Source organism: Mytilus edulis, chromosome 6 (assembly GCF_963676685.1).
Source record: "Mytilus edulis chromosome 6, xbMytEdul2.2, whole genome shotgun sequence".
Taxonomy (NCBI): Eukaryota; Metazoa; Mollusca; class Bivalvia; order Mytilida; family Mytilidae; genus Mytilus; species Mytilus edulis.
In genome coordinates this window covers 83,307,822-83,331,897 of record NC_092349.1, presented here as the reverse complement: position 1 = coordinate 83,331,897, position 24,076 = coordinate 83,307,822, and the positions used below count along the sequence as shown (strand labels likewise).

The 24,076-nt window shown below is 33.3% G+C and overlaps 1 protein-coding gene across 2 annotated transcripts in view; it reads right to left on the bottom strand.

Moving 5' to 3' along the window:
• Positions 1-24,076, bottom strand: part of LOC139528678 (ultra-long-chain fatty acid omega-hydroxylase-like) — an 86,730-nt gene that overhangs the window by 4,939 nt on the left and 57,715 nt on the right. Inside the window, exons 4-12 of one of the 2 annotated variants that reach the window (XM_071324797.1) lie at positions 9,884-10,011; positions 9,053-9,177; positions 8,467-8,529; positions 6,172-6,295; positions 5,445-5,577; positions 5,003-5,126; positions 3,741-3,936; positions 1,279-1,361; positions 124-189 (exon numbers count right to left, since the gene is read on the bottom strand). In XM_071324797.1, the coding sequence (XP_071180898.1) occupies positions 124-189; positions 1,279-1,361; positions 3,741-3,936; positions 5,003-5,126; positions 5,445-5,577; positions 6,172-6,295; positions 8,467-8,529; positions 9,053-9,177; positions 9,884-10,011 (1,042 nt within the window). Of the gene's footprint in view, positions 1-123; positions 190-1,278; positions 1,362-3,601; positions 3,937-5,002; positions 5,127-5,444; positions 5,578-6,171; positions 6,296-8,466; positions 8,530-9,052; positions 9,178-9,883; positions 10,012-24,076 lie in introns of those variants that run through there. The other variant, XR_011665661.1, reaches the window with a different exon arrangement.

Here is a 24,076-nt window from a genome sequence, read left to right as displayed (position 1 = left end):
GAAGATATGATGAACTGTTCATGAAATCTGTTCATGAACAGTTCATGAAATGTTCATGCATATTCATGAATTATTCATTATCATCTCACAGGGGTTATTCCCCTTCAAATATATTTTACATACCTGTTAATAATTCTGGCTATAAGAACTTTCTCTTCACTTTGTGCAAATGACTGGCCTATACAGTTTCTACCAAAATATACAGAACAACTGTGTTAAAACAAATTCTATAAAAAATAAAGAAACTAATCATATCAATAACGAGACCTAAATTTTAATTTGCTAAGATAAGGTTTGAAAAAGAAATAATACATGTATTGAAATTAAGTAGATAGGCTAGACAAAAAGCAGATAATTTACAAGGCTTATATATGTATATCTAATACTGATTGACTGAGTACATTTTCTTGTGTGACATGATGATGCAAAACAACATATGAAAAAATATATGAATTTTCTATCTTATACTAGTAAGTCTCTTAAAGATTGTATATTGAACATAAGATTTTGTTTGGTTATTTGTGTTCTTTGGATGCTGTTTTAATGACATATTTCCCAAATACTATTATTCATATGATTTCTTGATGTTAAAAAAGAAGATTTGTTGCATTTAAGGTGGCTCGGGACTATTCGACTGCACAAAATTTCACGCATGAATTACAAAAGTATTTGTCGTAAATTCAATATTTTTTTTAAAATATTTTGATTGATTAAAAATGTTAAATCATTGTAGTTATGTGACTAATAGAATATTTTCGTTATTATCCGTATTTGTTAAAAGGGTCAAAATGACATTTCACCCATTTTCACCATTTTCCCACCAAAATTTGGGTTTTAAGGCAAAATATTTTTTTTTCCTTATCAGTGACATTTGTTTTTTATTTGCTCATTCTTTGAAGCTATATTTCAGCTTTTTATATTACAGTTTTGGACCAAGTGCCATAGAACGTTTTTTTGATATTCTGATAAAAATATGTCAACACCTCTATTTTCCCTATCATTTCATTGAAAAATGGTACCTTTTGCATACCTGTTTAAAAGTAAAATTTTGAGCTTAAATTGTCCGTGACCCCTTATTTTTTTTCGACCAATTTGATTCACTTTCTGTAAAGAACAAAATAACAAAAAATACGGCACTTCTGATAGAAACTTCGAATAGGCCCGAGCCACCTTATTCATTTTCCAAATAATTTTTTTTTCCAAAGACAAAAATGACAAATGGTAATTACCATTGGTAAATATCTTCCTCATTAAAATGATTGATTTTATTGATCATACCTTGGTCCAGCAGAGAATGGTGTAAAACTATAAGGATCCATGTCACGCTGTATACTGACTTCAAATCTCTCTGGTTTAAATTCCTGCAAAAGTAAAGTAGGAATCTGATGTACAGTAGTTGTCGTTTGTTTATGTAATATATACGTGTTTCTCGTTTCTCGTTTTGTTTATATAGATTAGACCGTTGGTTTTCCCGTTTGAATGATTTTACACTAGTAATTTTGGGGCCCTTTATAGCTTGTTGTTCGGTGTGAGCTAAGGCTCCGTGTTGAAGGCCGTACTTTAACCTATAATGGTTTACTTTTTAAATTGTTATTTGTATGGAGAGTTGTCTCATTGGCACTCACACCACATCTTCCTATATCTATCTAGAACATATGTATTTGTAATGCAGAAAAAATATTAATTATAAATATTAAATGTGTTTTGTTTTCATCTTTAAAAAGAATTCAATACCCTTACTTTTAATGAATTTAAATAAAATTTTGCTGGAAACATAAGAGAAATCCTAATCTTCAATCGGTTATAAAAGAACATGATTTTTATTTTATGTTTCAATATGTTTTCATAAGAAGAATAAATTAAGAGTGACAGTTGTACCTTGTATGTTGGTAATATAACAACAATAATCTTCAAAACTGAAACGATATTCCATTAAAAATGTATGTGGGAGGGTAGGAAGGGAAGTTTATTTATTGAATGTGGGTCATGGATCTTTTTCCAATATGTGTCTATTACCATTATGAAAAAGTATCTAAAAATTCTTGGAATATTTTAATTGTTCCTTCCTACCCTCCCATATTAATTTTAATGGAATTGCCCTTATATTACCAGGGAATAATATCAATAAATTGGAAATTTTTATAAATTCATAGTATACCTTGATTGATATGTTTCTTTTCACTTTAAAACAAATATCCTTAAATATTTATTGTTCCTTTCCAAGGATCCCCCCACACATCTGGGTGATGATGGCCACTGTGTATGCCTAGAATCAATATTTAATGTACCTACCCATGGATCTTCCCACACATCTGGGTGATGGTGGCCACTGTGTATGCCTAGAATCAATATTTAATGTACCTACCCATGGATCTTCCCACACATCTGGGTGATGGTGGCCACTGTGTATGCCTAGAATCAATATTTAATGTACCTACCCATGGATCTTCCCACACATCTGGGTGATGGTGGCCACTGTGTATGCCTAGAATCAATATTTAATGTACCTACCCATGGATCTTCCCACACATCTGGGTGATGGTGGCCACTGTGTATGCCTAGAATCAATATATTTAATGTACCTACCCATGGATCTTCCCACATATTTGGGTGATGGTGGCCACTGTGTATGCCTAGAATCAATATTTAATGTACCTACCCATGGATCTTCCCACACATCTGGGTGATGGTGGCCACTGTGTATGCCTAGAATCAATATTTAATGTACCTACCCATGGATCTTCCCACACATCTGGGTGATGATGACCACTGTGTATGCCTAGAATCAATATTTAATGTACTTACCCATGGATCTTCCCACACATCTGGGTGATGATGACCACTGTGTATGCCTAGAATCAATATTTAATGTACCTACCCATGGATCTTCCCACACATCTGGGTGATGATGACCACTGTGTATGCCTAGAATCAATATTTAATGTACTTACCCATGGATCTTCCCACACATCTGGGTGATGATGATCACTGTGTATGCCTAGAATCAATATTTAATGTACCTACCCATGGATCTTCCCACACATCTGGGTGATGATGACCACTGTGTATGCCTAGAATCAATATTTAATGTACTTACCCATGGATCTTCCCACACATCTGGGTGATGATGACCACTGTGTATGCCTAGAATCAATATTTAATGTACCTACCCATGGATCTTCCCACACATCTGGGTGATGATGACCACTGTGTATGCCTAGAATCAATATTTAATGTACTTACCCATGGATCTTCCCACACATCTGGGTGATGATGATCACTGTGTATGCCTAGAATCAATATTTAATGTACCTACCCATGGATCTTCCCACACATCTGGGTGATGATGATCACTGTGTATGCCTAGAATCAATATTTAATGTACCTACCCATGGATCTTCCCACACATCTGGGTGATGATGACCACTGTGTATGCCTAGAATCAATATTTAATGTACCTACCCATGGATCTTCCCACACATCTGGGTGATGATGATCACTATGTATTCCTAGAATTGTAAGTATTCCCTCTGGAAGTTCTACACCATTGACTACAGTTGGTTTCTCCAGAGTTCTGGCTATAAGTATGTTTTGTACCTACCCATGGATCATCCCATACATCTGGGTGATGATGACCACTGTGTATTCCTAGAATTGTGAGTATTCCCTCTGGAAGTTCTACACCATTGACTACAGTTGGTTTCTCCAGTGTTCTGGCTATAAGTATGTATTGTACCTACCCATGGATCATCCCATACATCTGGGTGATGATGACCACTGTGTATTCCTAGAATTGTAAGTATTCCCTCTGGAAGTTCTACACCATTGACTACAGTGGGTTTCTCCAGTGTTCTGGCTATAAGAGGAACTGGAGTATATTGTCTCATCACTTCCTTTAGGAAACAGGATAGGTACTTCATCTCTGATATATCATCACTGGAATAATAATTTACAGTTGCAAACACACTTGATTTTACAGGTTTGTAAGCACTGTTATATGGTTATCAAAGGTTATAAAATTATTGCTCATAAATTAGAGGCATTATCAGTGTACTTATTTTCAAATCTGATAAATCCATCTAGATTTTAGAAGATACAAATCACCAGACAAGAATGAAGGGGTTGACATGGCATGCTTATTTTACAAAACCTGCTTTATAACTTTTTATGTTATTTGGTCACTGGTGGAAAATTGTCTCACTGGCAATAATACCACATCTCCTTATTTTACACCTTTGTCTCCCCGTCTTTTCCGCAGATCAACCTTTTTTTCACCCTCTTAATTTCACATCATGATTATACACTCAGAAAACATTTCACAATCAGGAACAGAAAGTTTTAAAGTCCTATTACAATCACAATCCTTAATTTGTTTTTGAAATACAGATTCATTCAAAGGTGCCTATTCAAAGCAAGCAAACTGTTGTATAACATAATATACAGGTTTTTAGACCCAATCATTGATGTAGGTGTATGCTCTAATTTGAAAAGAGTGTTGTCACATTGTGCCTTTCAATATTTATTTTCATGTTGTGTTGTCTTTAACAAAGAGGCTGTGTCAGTGACAATTTAAAAACTTCTCACTTTATATATTAAAAAGTTTGAATTAATCTCCTGAGGGGTCTTGATGTCTGATTGGTGTATGTAATCAAACTGCTATATCACTAGCCTGTAAAGACTGGGGTTGTGAGTTATAACCCAGCATGTGGCAGGTGTGCTCAACTCTAATCTTAATTGACTAAGATTGTCAGTTTTTCGTACAGATGGTTAGTAGTTCTCTCCAGGCACTCTGGCTTCCTGCACCTATTAAAACTGACTGCAATGGAATAGCACAATAGTATTGAAAATGGTGTTGTTGTCTCTTTGACACATTCCTTATTTCCATTCTCAATTTTATTAAGCATCAATTAAGCAATCAAAGATACTTCAAATTACTGAAAATTGGAAAATTTTAATTTTGAAACACTTATTTTTACCCTGTACCTGTGTATACTCTACTTGCCCATCTATATGCTGTTTGTCCCCAATGACCTTTTTGACCTCTCTATAAACCTTGTCCTGTATATGTTTATATTTACCAAGAGCATAAATACTCCAACTCAAAACACTGGCTGTGGTTTCATGACCTACAATCACATAACAATATTTAACAATGATTGCTTAAAAAGAACAAGCAAGGAAATGCTAGAAAATTAAAGGAGGTGAAAATAAACCAATATACCATCAAAAAGTTAATGTATAAAATCTGATTTTCAAAATTGCACTTGTGTTTTTTTCTACAAAATATATAGTTGGTAAAATTTAAACCATGAATTGAACTTCTGTTTTAATGTTACTATTTTTTAAGGTTCGTCTCATATGAAAATGAAATTTGTTAACAGAGATTAAAATTGACTTTGACATGAATTTAAAGCTGGAATGATCTTTCAATTATCGAATCATACCAGCAAACATAAATGTGTCGACTTCACTTCTGATTTCCTCGTCTGTCAACCCTTGACCATTATCATCTTTGGCTGTCAATAGAATGTCCAGAAAATCCATTTGTCTTTTCTTGATGATACTGACATTATTCATCTGTCAAATAATTAATTCAAATACTTTAACAAACCTTCCAAAATATATTGTCATTATTGTATGAAAATATGTCAGTACTACCCTCTAATATAATATGAAACATACATCAGGTGTTCAAGTATTTATCTCCTAATTATGTTAAGGGTTAAAGGATCAAAAACCAGAATATGTATATTTAGGACATCATGAAGCTCTCTCTCTCTCTTTCTATGCTTTCAGAATTTTTGGGAGTTGTCATGGTTGTAGGAGAGGTGTAAGCCAATCACTTCACTGCCTAATAACACAGATGTGTTTTTTTTTAAATTTCAGACTACACAGCATGACCGATTGCAACATTTAGCAATAAATAAAAGCATCTGTTTGAATGGTTTTACACTAGTGGGGCCCTTTTTAGCTTGTATTTCGTGTGAGCCAAGGATCCCTGCTGAAGACTGTACTTTTACCTATAATGGTTTACTTTTTTTTAAATTGTGACTTGGATGGAGAGTTGTTTCATTGGCACTCATACCACATCTTCTTAATGGTAATATCTTGGTTACAACAATGAAATATTATCCATTGTTATTTTTTATTTCATAATTTCTATATTCATACCAATTCTTGCTTTCTCTTTTCAATAATATCTTCGGCAAACTGATGAACATAATCACACAGATTGAAAAATTCTTTACCACTTGGTGACAATCTATACAGCCATTCAGGATAAAACAACAAATTCCTAGAACATAAGGTAGGTTTAATAATACTGTGAATTAACTTATTTTCGTGGGTACCAATTTTCATGGATTGCGGTAAACTTGTATTTTAATGGATATTTAGAGTTTTCCAAAAGTCTGCACTTAATCATACAGCAAATTGGCAATTAGTTAAACATTAAAATTTGTGGTTTCTCTGTACCCACGAAATCCACGAAAATTGGTATCCAAGGAATAATAATGAATCCCAGTAGTTAGATATGCACTGAAGCATACAGTGTGTATCATATACTGTGGATTTATTATAATTTGTGGGGTTTCTAATTCATGCTTATCTCGTGGGTATAGATAAACCAGGAATTTATATGTACAACGCAGTATGAATTTTCAATATGATTGTAAGGGGACTTTAGTAAAACAACAGCTTAAATATCCAAAAAAGTACAATTTTTTCCTAAATCCATGAAAATTGATTTTGAGGTAAAAGCTAAGAGTATTACTTGGCTTTGCAGTATGGTAAACCACAAACTTTGATTAATAAAAATAAAATATAAACTTCCTGTTTAATAAAGAAGATGCTTATGATTATTATGTTTTAGTTCTCAATAAAGCGTTTAATATAAAATATGCATGTTGAAGACCATACTTTGACCTATAATGGTTAATTTTTACAAATTGTGACTTGGATAGCCTGTTTAAATCACACACTCACTTTGAAGCCTGTATTAGGCCTAAAAAAAAAAATGTTGTGTTTCTGGTCACCCGACCGACCGTCCTTCAGACCCCCAACTCAAAAGTTTTTAAAGCTGATGTGGGAAAAAAAATAATTTGTATACCTATGGACTGTTTTTTCTGAAAGAAAATAAAAAAATTTAAGTCCCTCGATCTTTTTATCGCCCCAAAAGAAAACAACGCTAATTTTAAACTCGAAGCTTATTTTTAGAATGTACTGGAAAGTGGAATCTTCTTGGCTAATTATATATGCGGGAGCATGCGCAGTAGTTATTTTCGTTTGTCAGTGTTTGAACATGGCAACACAACGCGTCCTATTCAATGTTCAACGCGGAAAGTGTGACCATTTCGCGGAGAAAAAAATATTTCTAAATTTTACAGAAAGTAACACCTTTTTTGACATTAGCAATGAAATTCATCCAATGTCTAACATCCATGAAAAAAAATACACAACACAAATTTTGTGCTCGGCCAACGGCAAAAATGACTGGACCGAGATTGATGACAATAACACAACTGTTGGAACAATGCAATCTTTTGGAATTATCAAATTTTCATGCCAGACCCTTCTTTAAAATGAACCTGATATAAATCCATCTGAAACTGGTAAGCCAATCAACGTACGCTTTAGACATTCTGATGAAAAGCCACAGATGCTTTGCCAAAAGAAAGTGTCCTTCCAGGTACAGTGTATATAATATATTTGTCTATCTGTAGGTTTGGGATGATGTTTGGTTCAAGTTCCTATAAATGAATCTGCCCCACATCTTCTCAATTTCTTTCTCTGACAATCCCAAACTTTTGGTCCTGAAATAGGGGAATTGGGTTTAAAAAGCTTATTTCCTAGGAGAAGTGCTGCCCAAATTTTTTTTAGGTTTGGACATTTTTCAGGGGTATTTTAAAAGGGGGTAAACTATTAAAGGCTGATAAAAACTAAAAACTCACACAATAATCTTGAAAATTGTCAAATGGTCTTAAGCAATGAACAAAAAGTCCATGCCTTTAAACAAAACCGAGACAGCAATCAAGCATAATATTATAAAAAAAAAAAAAAAAAAAAAATCCCTACCTACCGTCCTTTCAAAATTTCAAGGGGGTGATCGGAAACACAACATTATTTTTTTTAGGCCTTATCTACTCCTCTCTACCCAAAAATCATGATGATACAATTAAAATTTCTTAGTGAAGATAATTTTATCGAGTTCTTTAGTTACTCAGTGTTAAGCAGTTTGAAGACAGTAGCAGAAATCATAAGTGTACTTCCCTAAAATAAACCACCAGCATCTGCTTAGCTACCCAAATTATTTTTATCTTTAGTATCTAAGATATCAAACATATAAAAATTAGTCATTGTAAGGTGTGAATGCTCCCAATAAGGAGTGTGACCATCCAACTGTGCTAATGGTATAGATGAAACAATGATCGATATTATTGTAAATATATGAGAACAGTTTAAACTTACAGATTTCTAGCCATCACTAATTCTACAAGTCTCTTCACTGCTTTGACATATGGATGACTTTCTCTGAAAGAAGTTATAAAGTCAATGTTACTACATGCACTTTTACTCAACTAAATTCTAAGAAAAACTTTAATTGAAAGCTCAAAAAGCAAACATTGTCAGTTTGTTGGTTTGTTTGAATTGATCTTAAAAAAGAATGTGTCCAAAGTACATGGATGCCCCATCCACATTATCATTTTCTATGTTCAATGGACCTTGAAAATGTTGAAAAGTCTCATAAAATTAGGAAGATCATATTATAGGGAATATGTGTACTAAATTTCAAGTAGATTGGACTTAAACTTCATCAAAAACTACTTCAACCAAAAACTTTAACCTGAAGCAGGACAGATGAACAGAATATCAAATGGATGAACGATCAGACCCACAGACCAGAACACATAATGCCCATAAATGGGACATAAAAATATAAATTCTATGCATACTTAAAAGAAAATAAGATTGTCATTGAGACAACTTTCCAATAGAGACCAAATGACATTGATTTAAGCAATTGAGAGTTCAACACTTATAAAGCTTGACTTACCCAACTGACTGTATGTTTCCTTTGTATGATAATGAACACTGCATAAGAGAATCTAACACAGCTAAAGCTGAGTTTTGATATACTTCTATATACTGCCCACTTTTACTACCATTGGAAAGTTTCTCCTAAAAAAATACACCAATTATTATTTTGCATGTTTTTATTCAATTTTGAGTTAGTTTCAAAATTTTCACTAAACTTAGCTATTTCATTATTTGTTAATTTTATGGTATATAAATGCTTATATTGATACATACGGACTACTAGAATTCTGTAATTTCTGTTACTAAATTTACCAAAACATGTCAGTGGACCATTATGTGGTTTGTAAATGATTATATTTGTCTATATGTCTAGTTTCCTCTGAGGAGTTGATTGCTGGTGTTTAGTTTGGCCTGTTTTATTGACCAATATTTTTGTTATACTTTAAATTTGATTAAACTTTCATTATTTTGTGTTGAAATTTGGTGTAGTAATACAGAAATCATTTGACTCTTCTTATCAGGTCACAGTGTATCTTTCTATTTTGTGAAGTTATACTATTGTTTCAGGTAAGGGTGAAGATTGATACCTATTAAAGCGTTTAAACCCGCTGAATTTGCTTGCTTGTTGATGTGGTTCCAAAGTGTTTCTCATTTTTTATATAGATTAGATTCCTGTTTAAATGGTTTTATACTAGTAACTTTTGGGACCCTTTATAACTTGCTGTTCATTGTGAGCCATGGCTTGGTGTTGAAGTGTACTTGAACCTATAATAGTGTATAGTTACAAATTGGATTGAGAGTTGTCTCATTGGCACTCATACAACATCTTCTTATATTTATATCCTACCAGTAATGTATCTGCCACATCATTATATATTTCGAAGTAACCATTCAATACACTGAAGTGGAATGCTGGGGTCAGTAATCTTCTGTTTCTCTCCCATTTAGATCCATGTGTTACAAGTAAGCTATCACCTGGTGAAAGAAACAAGAGAAATTAATGCTTAGTGATTATGACACGAAAAAAAGTTATAAAAACATAATGAGATCATTCTAAACCACAAACTCTAGCTGGTATTACATGTTCTTCTATGATAGTGCTGTTCTGGTTACTAGAAATGTCAATTATAAATATATGTACATAATAACCTTGAATTTGAAAAAATATTAAAAAAAAAGTTTAATTATTGCAATTGAACAACAAATTTAATGAAATTCAAATTTTCTATATGCAGACTTTTGCAAAACAACAAAAACAAATATCCAGGAAATTGTAAATTCACATTAAACCATGAAAATTGGTAACCATGAAAATAAATAAATCCACAGTAGACCTGCCAAAGGCATCCCATGCAGTAAGTAAGTACTAATAATATAACAGTGTTAGCACCTACTCAAATACCACCTTTTTTAATTTTAATTTATTTCCCTTTTTTTGGTGTCAAGCTGTGGATTTAAGATGATTGATCATCATAATCATATCTAAAATATTTTCCATATAGAACTATATTTCTTATTGTAATAACATGATCTACTCACCAATCCAAGGAATCATGAAGCTGTATTCTATGTTACCCTTAGCTTTAGGTGCATTAGACTTCATGATCTACTCACCAATCAAGGGAATCATGAAGCTATATCCTATGTTACCCTTAGCTTTAGGTGCATTAGACTTCATGATTTACTCACCAATCCAAGGAATCATGAAGCTATATCCTATGTTACCCTTAGCTTTAGGTGCATTAGACTTCATGATCTACTCACCAATCCATGGAATCATGAAGCTATATCCTATGTTACCCTTAGCTTTAGGTGCATTAGACTTCATGATTTACTCACCAATCCAAGGAATCATGAAGCTATATCCTATGTTACCCTTAGCTTTAGGTGCATTAGACTTCATGATCTACTCACCAATCCAAGGAATCATGAGGCTATATCCTATGTTACCCTTATCTTTAGGTGCATTATACTTCATGATCTACTCACCAATCCAGGGACTCATGAAGCTGTATCCTATGTTACCCTTAGCTTTAGGAGCATTAGACTTCATGATCTACTCACCAATCCATGGACTCATGAAGCTGTATCCTATGTTACCCTTAGCTTTAGGTGCATTAGACTTCATGATTTACTCACCAATCCAAGGAATCATGAAGCTATATCCTATGTTACCCTTAGCTTTAGGTGCATTAGACTTCATGATCTACTCACCAATCCATGGAATCATGAAGCTATATCCTATGTTACCCTTAGCTTTAGGAGCATTAGACTTCATGATCTACTCACCAATCCATGGACTCATGAAGCTGTATCCTATGTTACCCTTAGCTTTAGGGGCATTAGACTTCATGATCTACTCACCAATTCATGGACTCATGAAGCTATATCCTATATTACCCTTAGCTTTAGGTGCATTAGACTTCATGATCTACTCACCAATCCAAGGACTCATGAAGCTATATCCTACATGTATATTAACCTTAGCTTTAGGTGCATTAGACTTCATGATCTACTCACCAATCCAAGGACTCATGAAGCTATATCCTATATTACCTTTAGCTTTAGGTGCATTAGACTTCATGATCTACTCACCAATCCAAGGAATCATGAGGCTATATCCTATGTTACCCTTAGCTTTAGGTGCATTAGACTTCATGATCTACTCACCAATCCAAGAACTCATGAAGCTGTATCCTATGTTACCCTTAGCTTTAGGGGCATTAGACTTCATAATCTACTCACCAATCCATGGACTCATGAAGCTGTATCCTATGTTACCCTTAGCTTTAGGGGCATAAGACTTCATGATCTACTCACCAATCCAGGGAATCATGAAGCTATATCCTATGTTACCCTTAGCTTTAGGTGTATTAGACTTCATGATCTACTCACCAATCCAAGGACTCATGAAGCTATATCCTATATTACCTTTAGCTTTAGGTGCATTAGACTTCATGATCTACTCACCAATCCAAGGAATCATGAAGCTATATCCTATGTTACCCTTAGCTTTAGGTGCATTAGACTTCATGATCTACTCACCAATCCAGGGAATCATGAAGCTGTATCCTATGTTACCCTTAGCTTTAGGTGCATTAGACTTCATGATCTACTCACCAATCCAGGGAATCATGGAGCTATATCCTATGTTACCCTTAGCTTTAGGGGCATTAGACTTCATGATCTACTCACCAATCCAGGGACTCATGAAGCTGTATCCTATGTTACCCTTAGCTTTAGGTGCATTAGACTTCATGATCTACTCACCAATCCAAGGACTCATGAAGCTGTATCCTATGTTACCCTTAGCTTTAGGTGCATTAGACTTTATGATCTACTCACCAATCCAGGGAATCATGAAGCTGTATCCTATGTTACCCTTAGCTTTAGGTGCATTAGACTTCATGATCTACTCACCAATCCAGGGAATCATGGAGCTATATCCTATGTTACCCTTAGCTTTAGGGGCATTAGACTTCATGATCTACTCACCAATCCAGGGAATCATGAAGCTGTATCCTATGTTACCCTTAGCTTTAGGTGCATTAGACTTCATGATCTACTCACCAATCTAAGGAATCATGAAGCTATATCCTATGTTACCCTTAGCTTTAGGTGCATTAGACTTCATGATCTACTCACCAATCCAAGGACTCATGAAGCTGTATCCTATGTTACCCTTAGCTTTAGGTGCATTAGACTTTATGATCTACTCACCAATCCAGGGAATCATGAAGCTGTATCCTATGTTACCCTTAGCTTTAGGTGCATTAGACTTCATGATCTACTCACCAATCCAGGGAATCATGGAGCTATATCCTATGTTACCCTTAGCTTTAGGGGCATTAGACTTCATGATCTACTCACCAATCCAGGGAATCATGAAGCTGTATCCTATGTTACCCTTAGCTTTAGGTGCATTAGACTTCATGATCTACTCACCAATCTAAGGAATCATGAAGCTATATCCTATGTTACCCTTAGCTTTAGGTGCATTAGACTTCATGATCTACTCACCAATCCAAGGACTCATGAAGCTATATCCTACATGTATATTACCCTTAGCTTTAGGTGCATTAGACTTCATGATCTACTCACCAATCCAAGGACTCATGAAGCTATATCCTATATTACCTTTAGCTTTAGGTGCATTAGACTTCATGATCTACTCACCAATCCAAGGAATCATGAGGCTATATCCTATGTTACCCTTAGCTTTAGGTGCATTAGACTTCATGATCTACTCACCAATCCATGGACTCATGAAGCTGTATCCTATGTTACCCTTAGCTTTAGGGGCATTATACTTCATAATCTACTCACCAATCCATGGACTCATGAAGCTGTATCCTATGTTACCCTTAGCTTTAGGGGCATTAGACTTCATGATCTACTCACCAATCCAAGGACTCATGAAGCTATATCCTATATTACCCTTAGCTTTAGGTGCATTAGACTTCATGATCTACTCACCAATCCAAGGAATCATGGAGCTATATCCTATGTTATCCTTAGCTTTAGGGGCATTAGACTTCATGATCTACTCACCAATCCAGGGAATCATGAAGCTGTATCCTATGTTACCCTTAGCTTTAAGTGCATTAGACTTCATGATCTACTCACCAATCCATGGACTCATGAAGCTGTATCCTATGTTACCTTTAGCTTTAGGTGCATTAGACTTCATGATCTACTCACCAATCCAAGGAATCATGAAGCTATATCCTATGTTACCCTTAGCTTTAGGTGCATTAGACTTCATGATCTACTCACCAATTCATGGACTCATGAAGCTGTATCCTATGTTACCCTTAGCTTTAGGTGCATTAGACTTCATGATCTACTCACCAATCCATGGACTCATGAAGCTGTATCCTATGTTACCCTTAGCTTTAGGGGCATTATACTTCATAATCTACTCACCAATCCATGGACTCATGAAGCTGTATCCTATGTTACCCTTAGCTTTAGGGGCATTAGACTTCATGATCTACTCACCAATCCAAGGACTCATGAAGCTATATCCTATATTACCTTTAGCTTTAGGTGCATTAGACTTCATGATCTACTCACCAATCCAAGGAATCATGAAGCTATATCCTATGTTACCCTTAGCTTTAGGTGCATTAGACTTCATGATCTACTCACCAATTCATGGACTCATGAAGCTGTATCCTATGTTACCCTTAGCTTTAGGGGCATTAGACTTCATGATCTACTCACCAATCCATGGAATCATGAAGCTATATCCTATGTTACCCTTAGCTTTAGGGGCATTATACTTCATGATCTACTCACCAATCCATGGACTCATGAAGCTGTATCCTATGTTACCCTTAGCTTTAGGGGCATTAGACTTCATGATCTACTCACCAATCCAGGGAATCATGAAACTGTATCCTATGTTACCCTTAGCTTTAGGGGCATTAGATTTCATGATCTACTCACCAATCCAGGGAATCATGAAGCTATATCCTATGTTACCCTTAGCTCTAGGTGCATTAGACTTCATGATCTGGGTCAGGATCCCTAATAGACCTTGAGATGAGGAACTCAGATGACGTAATTAAAAAAAAATATTAGTCCGCCATACAATTGTGGATGCTGTGATTTTAAAAATGGACATAAATGAACAATAAGAACTGTTTTATAGAGCTGATGTGATGAGAAAAGAAAGATGTAGATTTGACCTGAAATAAATTATTAGAAAGGACAATTTTTTTATTGAATTTTATGATCAGAATTTTGGGATTATTTCATGAGGAGAGTGACATTTTTCACCATCTTCCGGGGTCCAGCAATTTGCGAAAAAAGTAATCCCACTTGCCACCCCGAAAATTTAACCAGACATGTATAAATGTATCAGCTTCGATATGAGCCATCATACATGTTCAAGTAAACGATATGGACTGAGCAACGGAGGAAAACGTTACCATTACGGCCTATGGAGAATTAATTGTAAATGTATACCCAAATTAGAAGCTTAATTCCAGAAGTTTTCAGGCTGAATTATGGATGATTTCACCTTGTACACCACCGACAATGATGGTTAGTAGTTTTTTATTTATACCTAGTTATTATAAATGGTTTAAGATAAATATTATTGATAAAGATCAGCAAAAACTCGATGAAATTTTCGCTTTTAAAATGCATTACTGGCACGGGGCTGAACACTTTTTTTTAGGCACAATCATAACTTTGTTTACTCCCGAGATATCCGAAAGGAATTTGTTTACTATATTGAAAAAGGCAAGAAATAACTTTTAAATATTATTAAATTGTAAGTAAACATGACACAATATAGTCTTTGTTATTTAATTATCACTTCGGTCTACAGTAATACCTGATAATCATGGGAGATAACACACTTCATACGAGTAAAGTGAGATACATCATCGCATGTGCTTTTATCCAATGATTTGACACCTGGTCAGTAGATATCATATGCAAAAAAACAGAAAACACATGTACATGTTTTAAGAAAATCATGAATTATTATTTTTAATGCACTTGAGCAAAACAAAAGATATTGTCATTTCTCAGTGAAAAAGGGGGAGGGTCAAACCTTTTTGAAAACAATATTTCTGCACCGATTCAACTATTAAGCTAGTTAGCTACTACCCATTGCTTCTAATATAAAAGGTTTAAATGAAGGTTACTAAGCCACAAGGGAGAAGCATTTGTCTTTCTTTGTAATTAAACTTTCAAGAAATAGATTTTTCTCTCTCAATAATACTTATGTATTTAAATCAAATGATAACACAGCCTGAGTAATTTTTTTTTGTCTTATTTCAGTTCCAGACATATCATTACTTTTTAACCTGAGATGGCAAACTAGAGGTTTTAAAAAGTCCTGAATAACTGGTAAGCATTTTGTTTTGTTAGGCAAGCTCTAAATTGTTTATTTATGGTATTTATGCAATTGAAATTACAGTCGGTATGTTAAAAATATGCAAATATGAAAACTGTTGCTATGGTCTTGATATTGAATGGAAAGGCTTAGTTACAGATCGTTTCGACTCAATATTTCGAGTTAAATCTTGCAGCAACTGTTTCTCACGTAACACTGCAAACTATATTTAGCACTATTTTGATCTGTCGTTATTTAATGACGCCATAATACATGAGATGTCACAATGTTTCCTTTAAAACCTCATGTTGATTTCTCACTGATAAAAGGTTTTCACTGAAATACATGTTAAAAACATTTTTTCTCAAATAGAATTATGTGAAAGGACAAGTTTTGAAAATTTGCACTATATTGCACTCTAATTATATGATAAGGATGACTTTCCCAGTAGTTTAGAGTGCTTTCCACAGTTTTAAATACCAGATTTCCACTAGTAAGAATAATTATTTTGGTGTTGGTTTTTTTATAAAATCTTCATTTTTGCATAATTTCTCTGCCAAAATGCACTTTAAGACACAAGAAAATTTTATAGAATGCTTTAACAGGGTCTGTGTATTGTAATTAAAGGTTATAATCAGAAGTTTTGTCCTTGTTTTGACTAGTGAATGTATTCTGGAAGAAATTAATTATACATACACATTGTATTCAAAATAAATGAATATAGCGACGAAAGTGTCATTGCCTTATAGTGCTAAAACAACTTTATTTTTTTTCAGAAATGGACAAAAATACACAGATTTATTCAGAATGTTATACCGATGAAGATCACATAAAAATATTTGGAAAAATCAGAAGTATTGATTTCAATATGGGTCAGGATCCCTAATAAACCTTGAGATGAGGAACTCAGATGACGTAATTAAAAAAAAATATTAGTCCGCCATACAATTGTGGATGCTGTGATTTTAAAAATGGACATAAATGAACAATAAGAACTGTTTTATAGAGCTGATGTGATGAGAAAAGAAAGATGTAGATTTGACCTGAAATAAATTATTAGAAAGGACAATTTTTTTATTGAATTTTATGATCAGAATTTTGGGATTATTTCATGAGGAGAGTGACATTTTTCACCATCTTCCGGGGTCCAGCAATTTGCGAAAAAAGTAATCCCACTTGCCACCCCGAAAATTTAACCAGACATGTATAAATGTATCAGCTTCGATATGAGCCATCATACATGTTCAAGTAAACGATATGGACTGAGCAACGGAGGAAAACGTTACCATTACGGCCTATGGAGAATTAATTGTAAATGTATACCCAAATTAGAAGCTTAATTCCAGAAGTTTTCAGGCTGAATTATGGATGATTTCACCTTGTACACCACCGACAATGATGGTTAGTAGTTTTTTATTTATACCTAGTTATTATAAATGGTTTAAGATAAATATTATTGATAAAGATCAGCAAAAACTCGATGAAATTTTCGCTTTTAAAATGCATTACTGGCACGGGGCTGAACACTTTTTTTTAGGCACAATCATAACTTTGTTTACTCCCGAGATATCCGAAAGGAATTTGTTTACTATATTGAAAAAGGCAAGAAATAACTTTTAAATATTATTAAATTGTAAGTAAACATGACACAATATAGTCTTTGTTATTTAATTATCACTTCGGTCTACAGTAATACCTGATAATCATGGGAGATAACACACTTCATACGAGTAAAGTGAGATACATCATCGCATGTGCTTTTATCCAATGATTTGACACCTGGTCAGTAGATATCATATGCAAAAAAACAGAAAACACATGTACATGTTTTAAGAAAATCATGAATTATTATTTTTAATGCACTTGAGCAAAACAAAAGATATTGTCATTTCTCAGTGAAAAAGGGGGAGGGTCAAACCTTTTTGAAAACAATATTTCTGCACCGATTCAACTATTAAGCTAGTTAGCTACTACCCATTGCTTCTAATATAAAAGGTTTAAATGAAGGTTACTAAGCCACAAGGGAGAAGCATTTGTCTTTCTTTGTAATTAAACTTTCAAGAAATAGATTTTTCTCTCTCAATAATACTTATGTATTTAAATCAAATGATAACACAGCCTGAGTAATTTTTTTTTGTCTTATTTCAGTTCCAGACATATCATTACTTTTTAACCTGAGATGGCAAACTAGAGGTTTTAAAAAGTCCTGAATAACTGGTAAGCATTTTGTTTTGTTAGGCAAGCTCTAAATTGTTTATTTATGGTATTTATGCAATTGAAATTACAGTCGGTATGTTAAAAATATGCAAATATGAAAACTGTTGCTATGGTCTTGATATTGAATGGAAAGGCTTAGTTACAGATCGTTTCGACTCAATATTTCGAGTTAAATCTTGCAGCAACTGTTTCTCACGTAACACTGCAAACTATATTTAGCACTATTTTGATCTGTCGTTATTTAATGACGCCATAATACATGAGATGTCACAATGTTTCCTTTAAAACCTCATGTTGATTTCTCACTGATAAAAGGTTTTCACTGAAATACATGTTAAAAACATTTTTTCTCAAATAGAATTATGTGAAAGGACAAGTTTTGAAAATTTGCACTATATTGCACTCTAATTATATGATAAGGATGACTTTCCCAGTAGTTTAGAGTGCTTTCCACAGTTTTAAATACCAGATTTCCACTAGTAAGAATAATTATTTTGGTGTTGGTTTTTTTATAAAATCTTCATTTTTGCATAATTTCTCTGCCAAAATGCACTTTAAGACACAAGAAAATTTTATAGAATGCTTTAACAGGGTCTGTGTATTGTAATTAAAGGTTATAATCAGAAGTTTTGTCCTTGTTTTGACTAGTGAATGTATTCTGGAAGAAATTAATTATACATACACATTGTATTCAAAATAAATGAATATAGCGACGAAAGTGTCATTGCCTTATAGTGCTAAAACAACTTTATTTTTTTTCAGAAATGGACAAAAATACACAGATTTATTCAGAATGTTATACCGATGAAGATCACATAAAAATATTTGGAAAAATCAGAAGTATTGATTTCAATATGGGTCAGGATCCCTAATAAACCTTGAGATGAGGAACTCAGATGACGTAATTAAAAAAAAATATTAGTCCGCCATACAATTGTGGATGCTGTGATTTTAAAAATGGACATAAATGAACAATAAGAACTGTTTTATAGAGCTGATGTGATGAGAAAAGAAAGATGTAGATTTGACCTGAAATAAATTATTAGAAAGGACAATTTTTTTATTGAATTTTATGATCAGAATTTTGGGATTATTTCATGAGGAGAGTGACATTTTTCACCATCTTCCGGGGTCCAGCAATTTGCGAAAAAAGTAATCCCACTTGCCACCCCGAAAATTTAACCAGACATGTATAAATGTATCAGCTTCGATATGAGCCATCATACATGTTCAAGTAAACGATATGGACTGAGCAACGGAGGAAAACGTTACCATTACGGCCTATGGAGAATTAATTGTAAATGTATACCCAAATTAGAAGCTTAATTCCAGAAGTTTTCAGGCTGAATTATGGATGATTTCACCTTGTACACCACCGACAATGATGGTTAGTAGTTTTTTATTTATACCTAGTTATTATAAATGGTTTAAGATAAATATTATTGATAAAGATCAGCAAAAACTCGATGAAATTTTCGCTTTTAAAATGCATTACTGGCACGGGGCTGAACACTTTTTTTTAGGCACAATCATAACTTTGTTTACTCCCGAGATATCCGAAAGGAATTTGTTTACTATATTGAAAAAGGCAAGAAATAACTTTTAAATATTATTAAATTGTAAGTAAACATGACACAATATAGTCTTTGTTATTTAATTATCACTTCGGTCTACAGTAATACCTGATAATCATGGGAGATAACACACTTCATACGAGTAAAGTGAGATACATCATCGCATGTGCTTTTATCCAATGATTTGACACCTGGTCAGTAGATATCATATGCAAAAAAACAGAAAACACATGTACATGTTTTAAGAAAATCATGAATTATTATTTTTAATGCACTTGAGCAAAACAAAAGATATTGTCATTTCTCAGTGAAAAAGGGGGAGGGTCAAACCTTTTTGAAAACAATATTTCTGCACCGATTCAACTATTAAGCTAGTTAGCTACTACCCATTGCTTCTAATATAAAAGGTTTAAATGAAGGTTACTAAGCCACAAGGGAGAAGCATTTGTCTTTCTTTGTAATTAAACTTTCAAGAAATAGATTTTTCTCTCTCAATAATACTTATGTATTTAAATCAAATGATAACACAGCCTGAGTAATTTTTTTTTGTCTTATTTCAGTTCCAGACATATCATTACTTTTTAACCTGAGATGGCAAACTAGAGGTTTTAAAAAGTCCTGAATAACTGGTAAGCATTTTGTTTTGTTAGGCAAGCTCTAAATTGTTTATTTATGGTATTTATGCAATTGAAATTACAGTCGGTATGTTAAAAATATGCAAATATGAAAACTGTTGCTATGGTCTTGATATTGAATGGAAAGGCTTAGTTACAGATCGTTTCGACTCAATATTTCGAGTTAAATCTTGCAGCAACTGTTTCTCACGTAACACTGCAAACTATATTTAGCACTATTTTGATCTGTCGTTATTTAATGACGCCATAATACATGAGATGTCACAATGTTTCCTTTAAAACCTCATGTTGATTTCTCACTGATAAAAGGTTTTCACTGAAATACATGTTAAAAACATTTTTTCTCAAATAGAATTATGTGAAAGGACAAGTTTTGAAAATTTGCACTATATTGCACTCTAATTATATGATAAGGATGACTTTCCCAGTAGTTTAGAGTGCTTTCCACAGTTTTAAATACCAGATTTCCACTAGTAAGAATAATTATTTTGGTGTTGGTTTTTTTATAAAATCTTCATTTTTGCATAATTTCTCTGCCAAAATGCACTTTAAGACACAAGAAAATTTTATAGAATGCTTTAACAGGGTCTGTGTATTGTAATTAAAGGTTATAATCAGAAGTTTTGTCCTTGTTTTGACTAGTGAATGTATTCTGGAAGAAATTAATTATACATACACATTGTATTCAAAATAAATGAATATAGCGACGAAAGTGTCATTGCCTTATAGTGCTAAAACAACTTTATTTTTTTTCAGAAATGGACAAAAATACACAGATTTATTCAGAATGTTATACCGATGAAGATCACATAAAAATATTTGGAAAAATCAGAAGTATTGATTTCAATATGGGTCAGGATCCCTAATAAACCTTGAGATGAGGAACTCAGATGACGTAATTAAAAAAAAATATTAGTCCGCCATACAATTGTGGATGCTGTGATTTTAAAAATGGACATAAATGAACAATAAGAACTGTTTTATAGAGCTGATGTGATGAGAAAAGAAAGATGTAGATTTGACCTGAAATAAATTATTAGAAAGGACAATTTTTTTATTGAATTTTATGATCAGAATTTTGGGATTATTTCATGAGGAGAGTGACATTTTTCACCATCTTCCGGGGTCCAGCAATTTGCGAAAAAAGTAATCCCACTTGCCACCCCGAAAATTTAACCAGACATGTATAAATGTATCAGCTTCGATATGAGCCATCATACATGTTCAAGTAAACGATATGGACTGAGCAACGGAGGAAAACGTTACCATTACGGCCTATGGAGAATTAATTGTAAATGTATACCCAAATTAGAAGCTTAATTCCAGAAGTTTTCAGGCTGAATTATGGATGATTTCACCTTGTACACCACCGACAATGATGGTTAGTAGTTTTTTATTTATACCTAGTTATTATAAATGGTTTAAGATAAATATTATTGATAAAGATCAGCAAAAACTCGATGAAATTTTCGCTTTTAAAATGCATTACTGGCACGGGGCTGAACACTTTTTTTTAGGCACAATCATAACTTTGTTTACTCCCGAGATATCCGAAAGGAATTTGTTTACTATATTGAAAAAGGCAAGAAATAACTTTTAAATATTATTAAATTGTAAGTAAACATGACACAATATAGTCTTTGTTATTTAATTATCACTTCGGTCTACAGTAATACCTGATAATCATGGGAGATAACACACTTCATACGAGTAAAGTGAGATACATCATCGCATGTGCTTTTATCCAATGATTTGACACCTGGTCAGTAGATATCATATGCAAAAAAACAGAAAACACATGTACATGTTTTAAGAAAATCATGAATTATTATTTTTAATGCACTTGAGCAAAACAAAAGATATTGTCATTTCTCAGTGAAAAAGGGGGAGGGTCAAACCTTTTTGAAAACAATATTTCTGCACCGATTCAACTATTAAGCTAGTTAGCTACTACCCATTGCTTCTAATATAAAAGGTTTAAATGAAGGTTACTAAGCCACAAGGGAGAAGCATTTGTCTTTCTTTGTAATTAAACTTTCAAGAAATAGATTTTTCTCTCTCAATAATACTTATGTATTTAAATCAAATGATAACACAGCCTGAGTAATTTTTTTTTGTCTTATTTCAGTTCCAGACATATCATTACTTTTTAACCTGAGATGGCAAACTAGAGGTTTTAAAAAGTCCTGAATAACTGGTAAGCATTTTGTTTTGTTAGGCAAGCTCTAAATTGTTTATTTATGGTATTTATGCAATTGAAATTACAGTCGGTATGTTAAAAATATGCAAATATGAAAACTGTTGCTATGGTCTTGATATTGAATGGAAAGGCTTAGTTACAGATCGTTTCGACTCAATATTTCGAGTTAAATCTTGCAGCAACTGTTTCTCACGTAACACTGCAAACTATATTTAGCACTATTTTGATCTGTCGTTATTTAATGACGCCATAATACATGAGATGTCACAATGTTTCCTTTAAAACCTCATGTTGATTTCTCACTGATAAAAGGTTTTCACTGAAATACATGTTAAAAACATTTTTTCTCAAATAGAATTATGTGAAAGGACAAGTTTTGAAAATTTGCACTATATTGCACTCTAATTATATGATAAGGATGACTTTCCCAGTAGTTTAGAGTGCTTTCCACAGTTTTAAATACCAGATTTCCACTAGTAAGAATAATTATTTTGGTGTTGGTTTTTTTATAAAATCTTCATTTTTGCATAATTTCTCTGCCAAAATGCACTTTAAGACACAAGAAAATTTTATAGAATGCTTTAACAGGGTCTGTGTATTGTAATTAAAGGTTATAATCAGAAGTTTTGTCCTTGTTTTGACTAGTGAATGTATTCTGGAAGAAATTAATTATACATACACATTGTATTCAAAATAAATGAATATAGCGACGAAAGTGTCATTGCCTTATAGTGCTAAAACAACTTTATTTTTTTTCAGAAATGGACAAAAATACACAGATTTATTCAGAATGTTATACCGATGAAGATCACATAAAAATATTTGGAAAAATCAGAAGTATTGATTTCAATATGGGTCAGGATCCCTAATAAACCTTGAGATGAGGAACTCAGATGACGTAATTAAAAAAAAATATTAGTCCGCCATACAATTGTGGATGCTGTGATTTTAAAAATGGACATAAATGAACAATAAGAACTGTTTTATAGAGCTGATGTGATGAGAAAAGAAAGATGTAGATTTGACCTGAAATAAATTATTAGAAAGGACAATTTTTTTATTGAATTTTATGATCAGAATTTTGGGATTATTTCATGAGGAGAGTGACATTTTTCACCATCTTCCGGGGTCCAGCAATTTGCGAAAAAAGTAATCCCACTTGCCACCCCGAAAATTTAACCAGACATGTATAAATGTATCAGCTTCGATATGAGCCATCATACATGTTCAAGTAAACGATATGGACTGAGCAACGGAGGAAAACGTTACCATTACGGCCTATGGAGAATTAATTGTAAATGTATACCCAAATTAGAAGCTTAATTCCAGAAGTTTTCAGGCTGAATTATGGATGATTTCACCTTGTACACCACCGACAATGATGGTTAGTAGTTTTTTATTTATACCTAGTTATTATAAATGGTTTAAGATAAATATTATTGATAAAGATCAGCAAAAACTCGATGAAATTTTCGCTTTTAAAATGCATTACTGGCACGGGGCTGAACACTTTTTTTTAGGCACAATCATAACTTTGTTTACTCCCGAGATATCCGAAAGG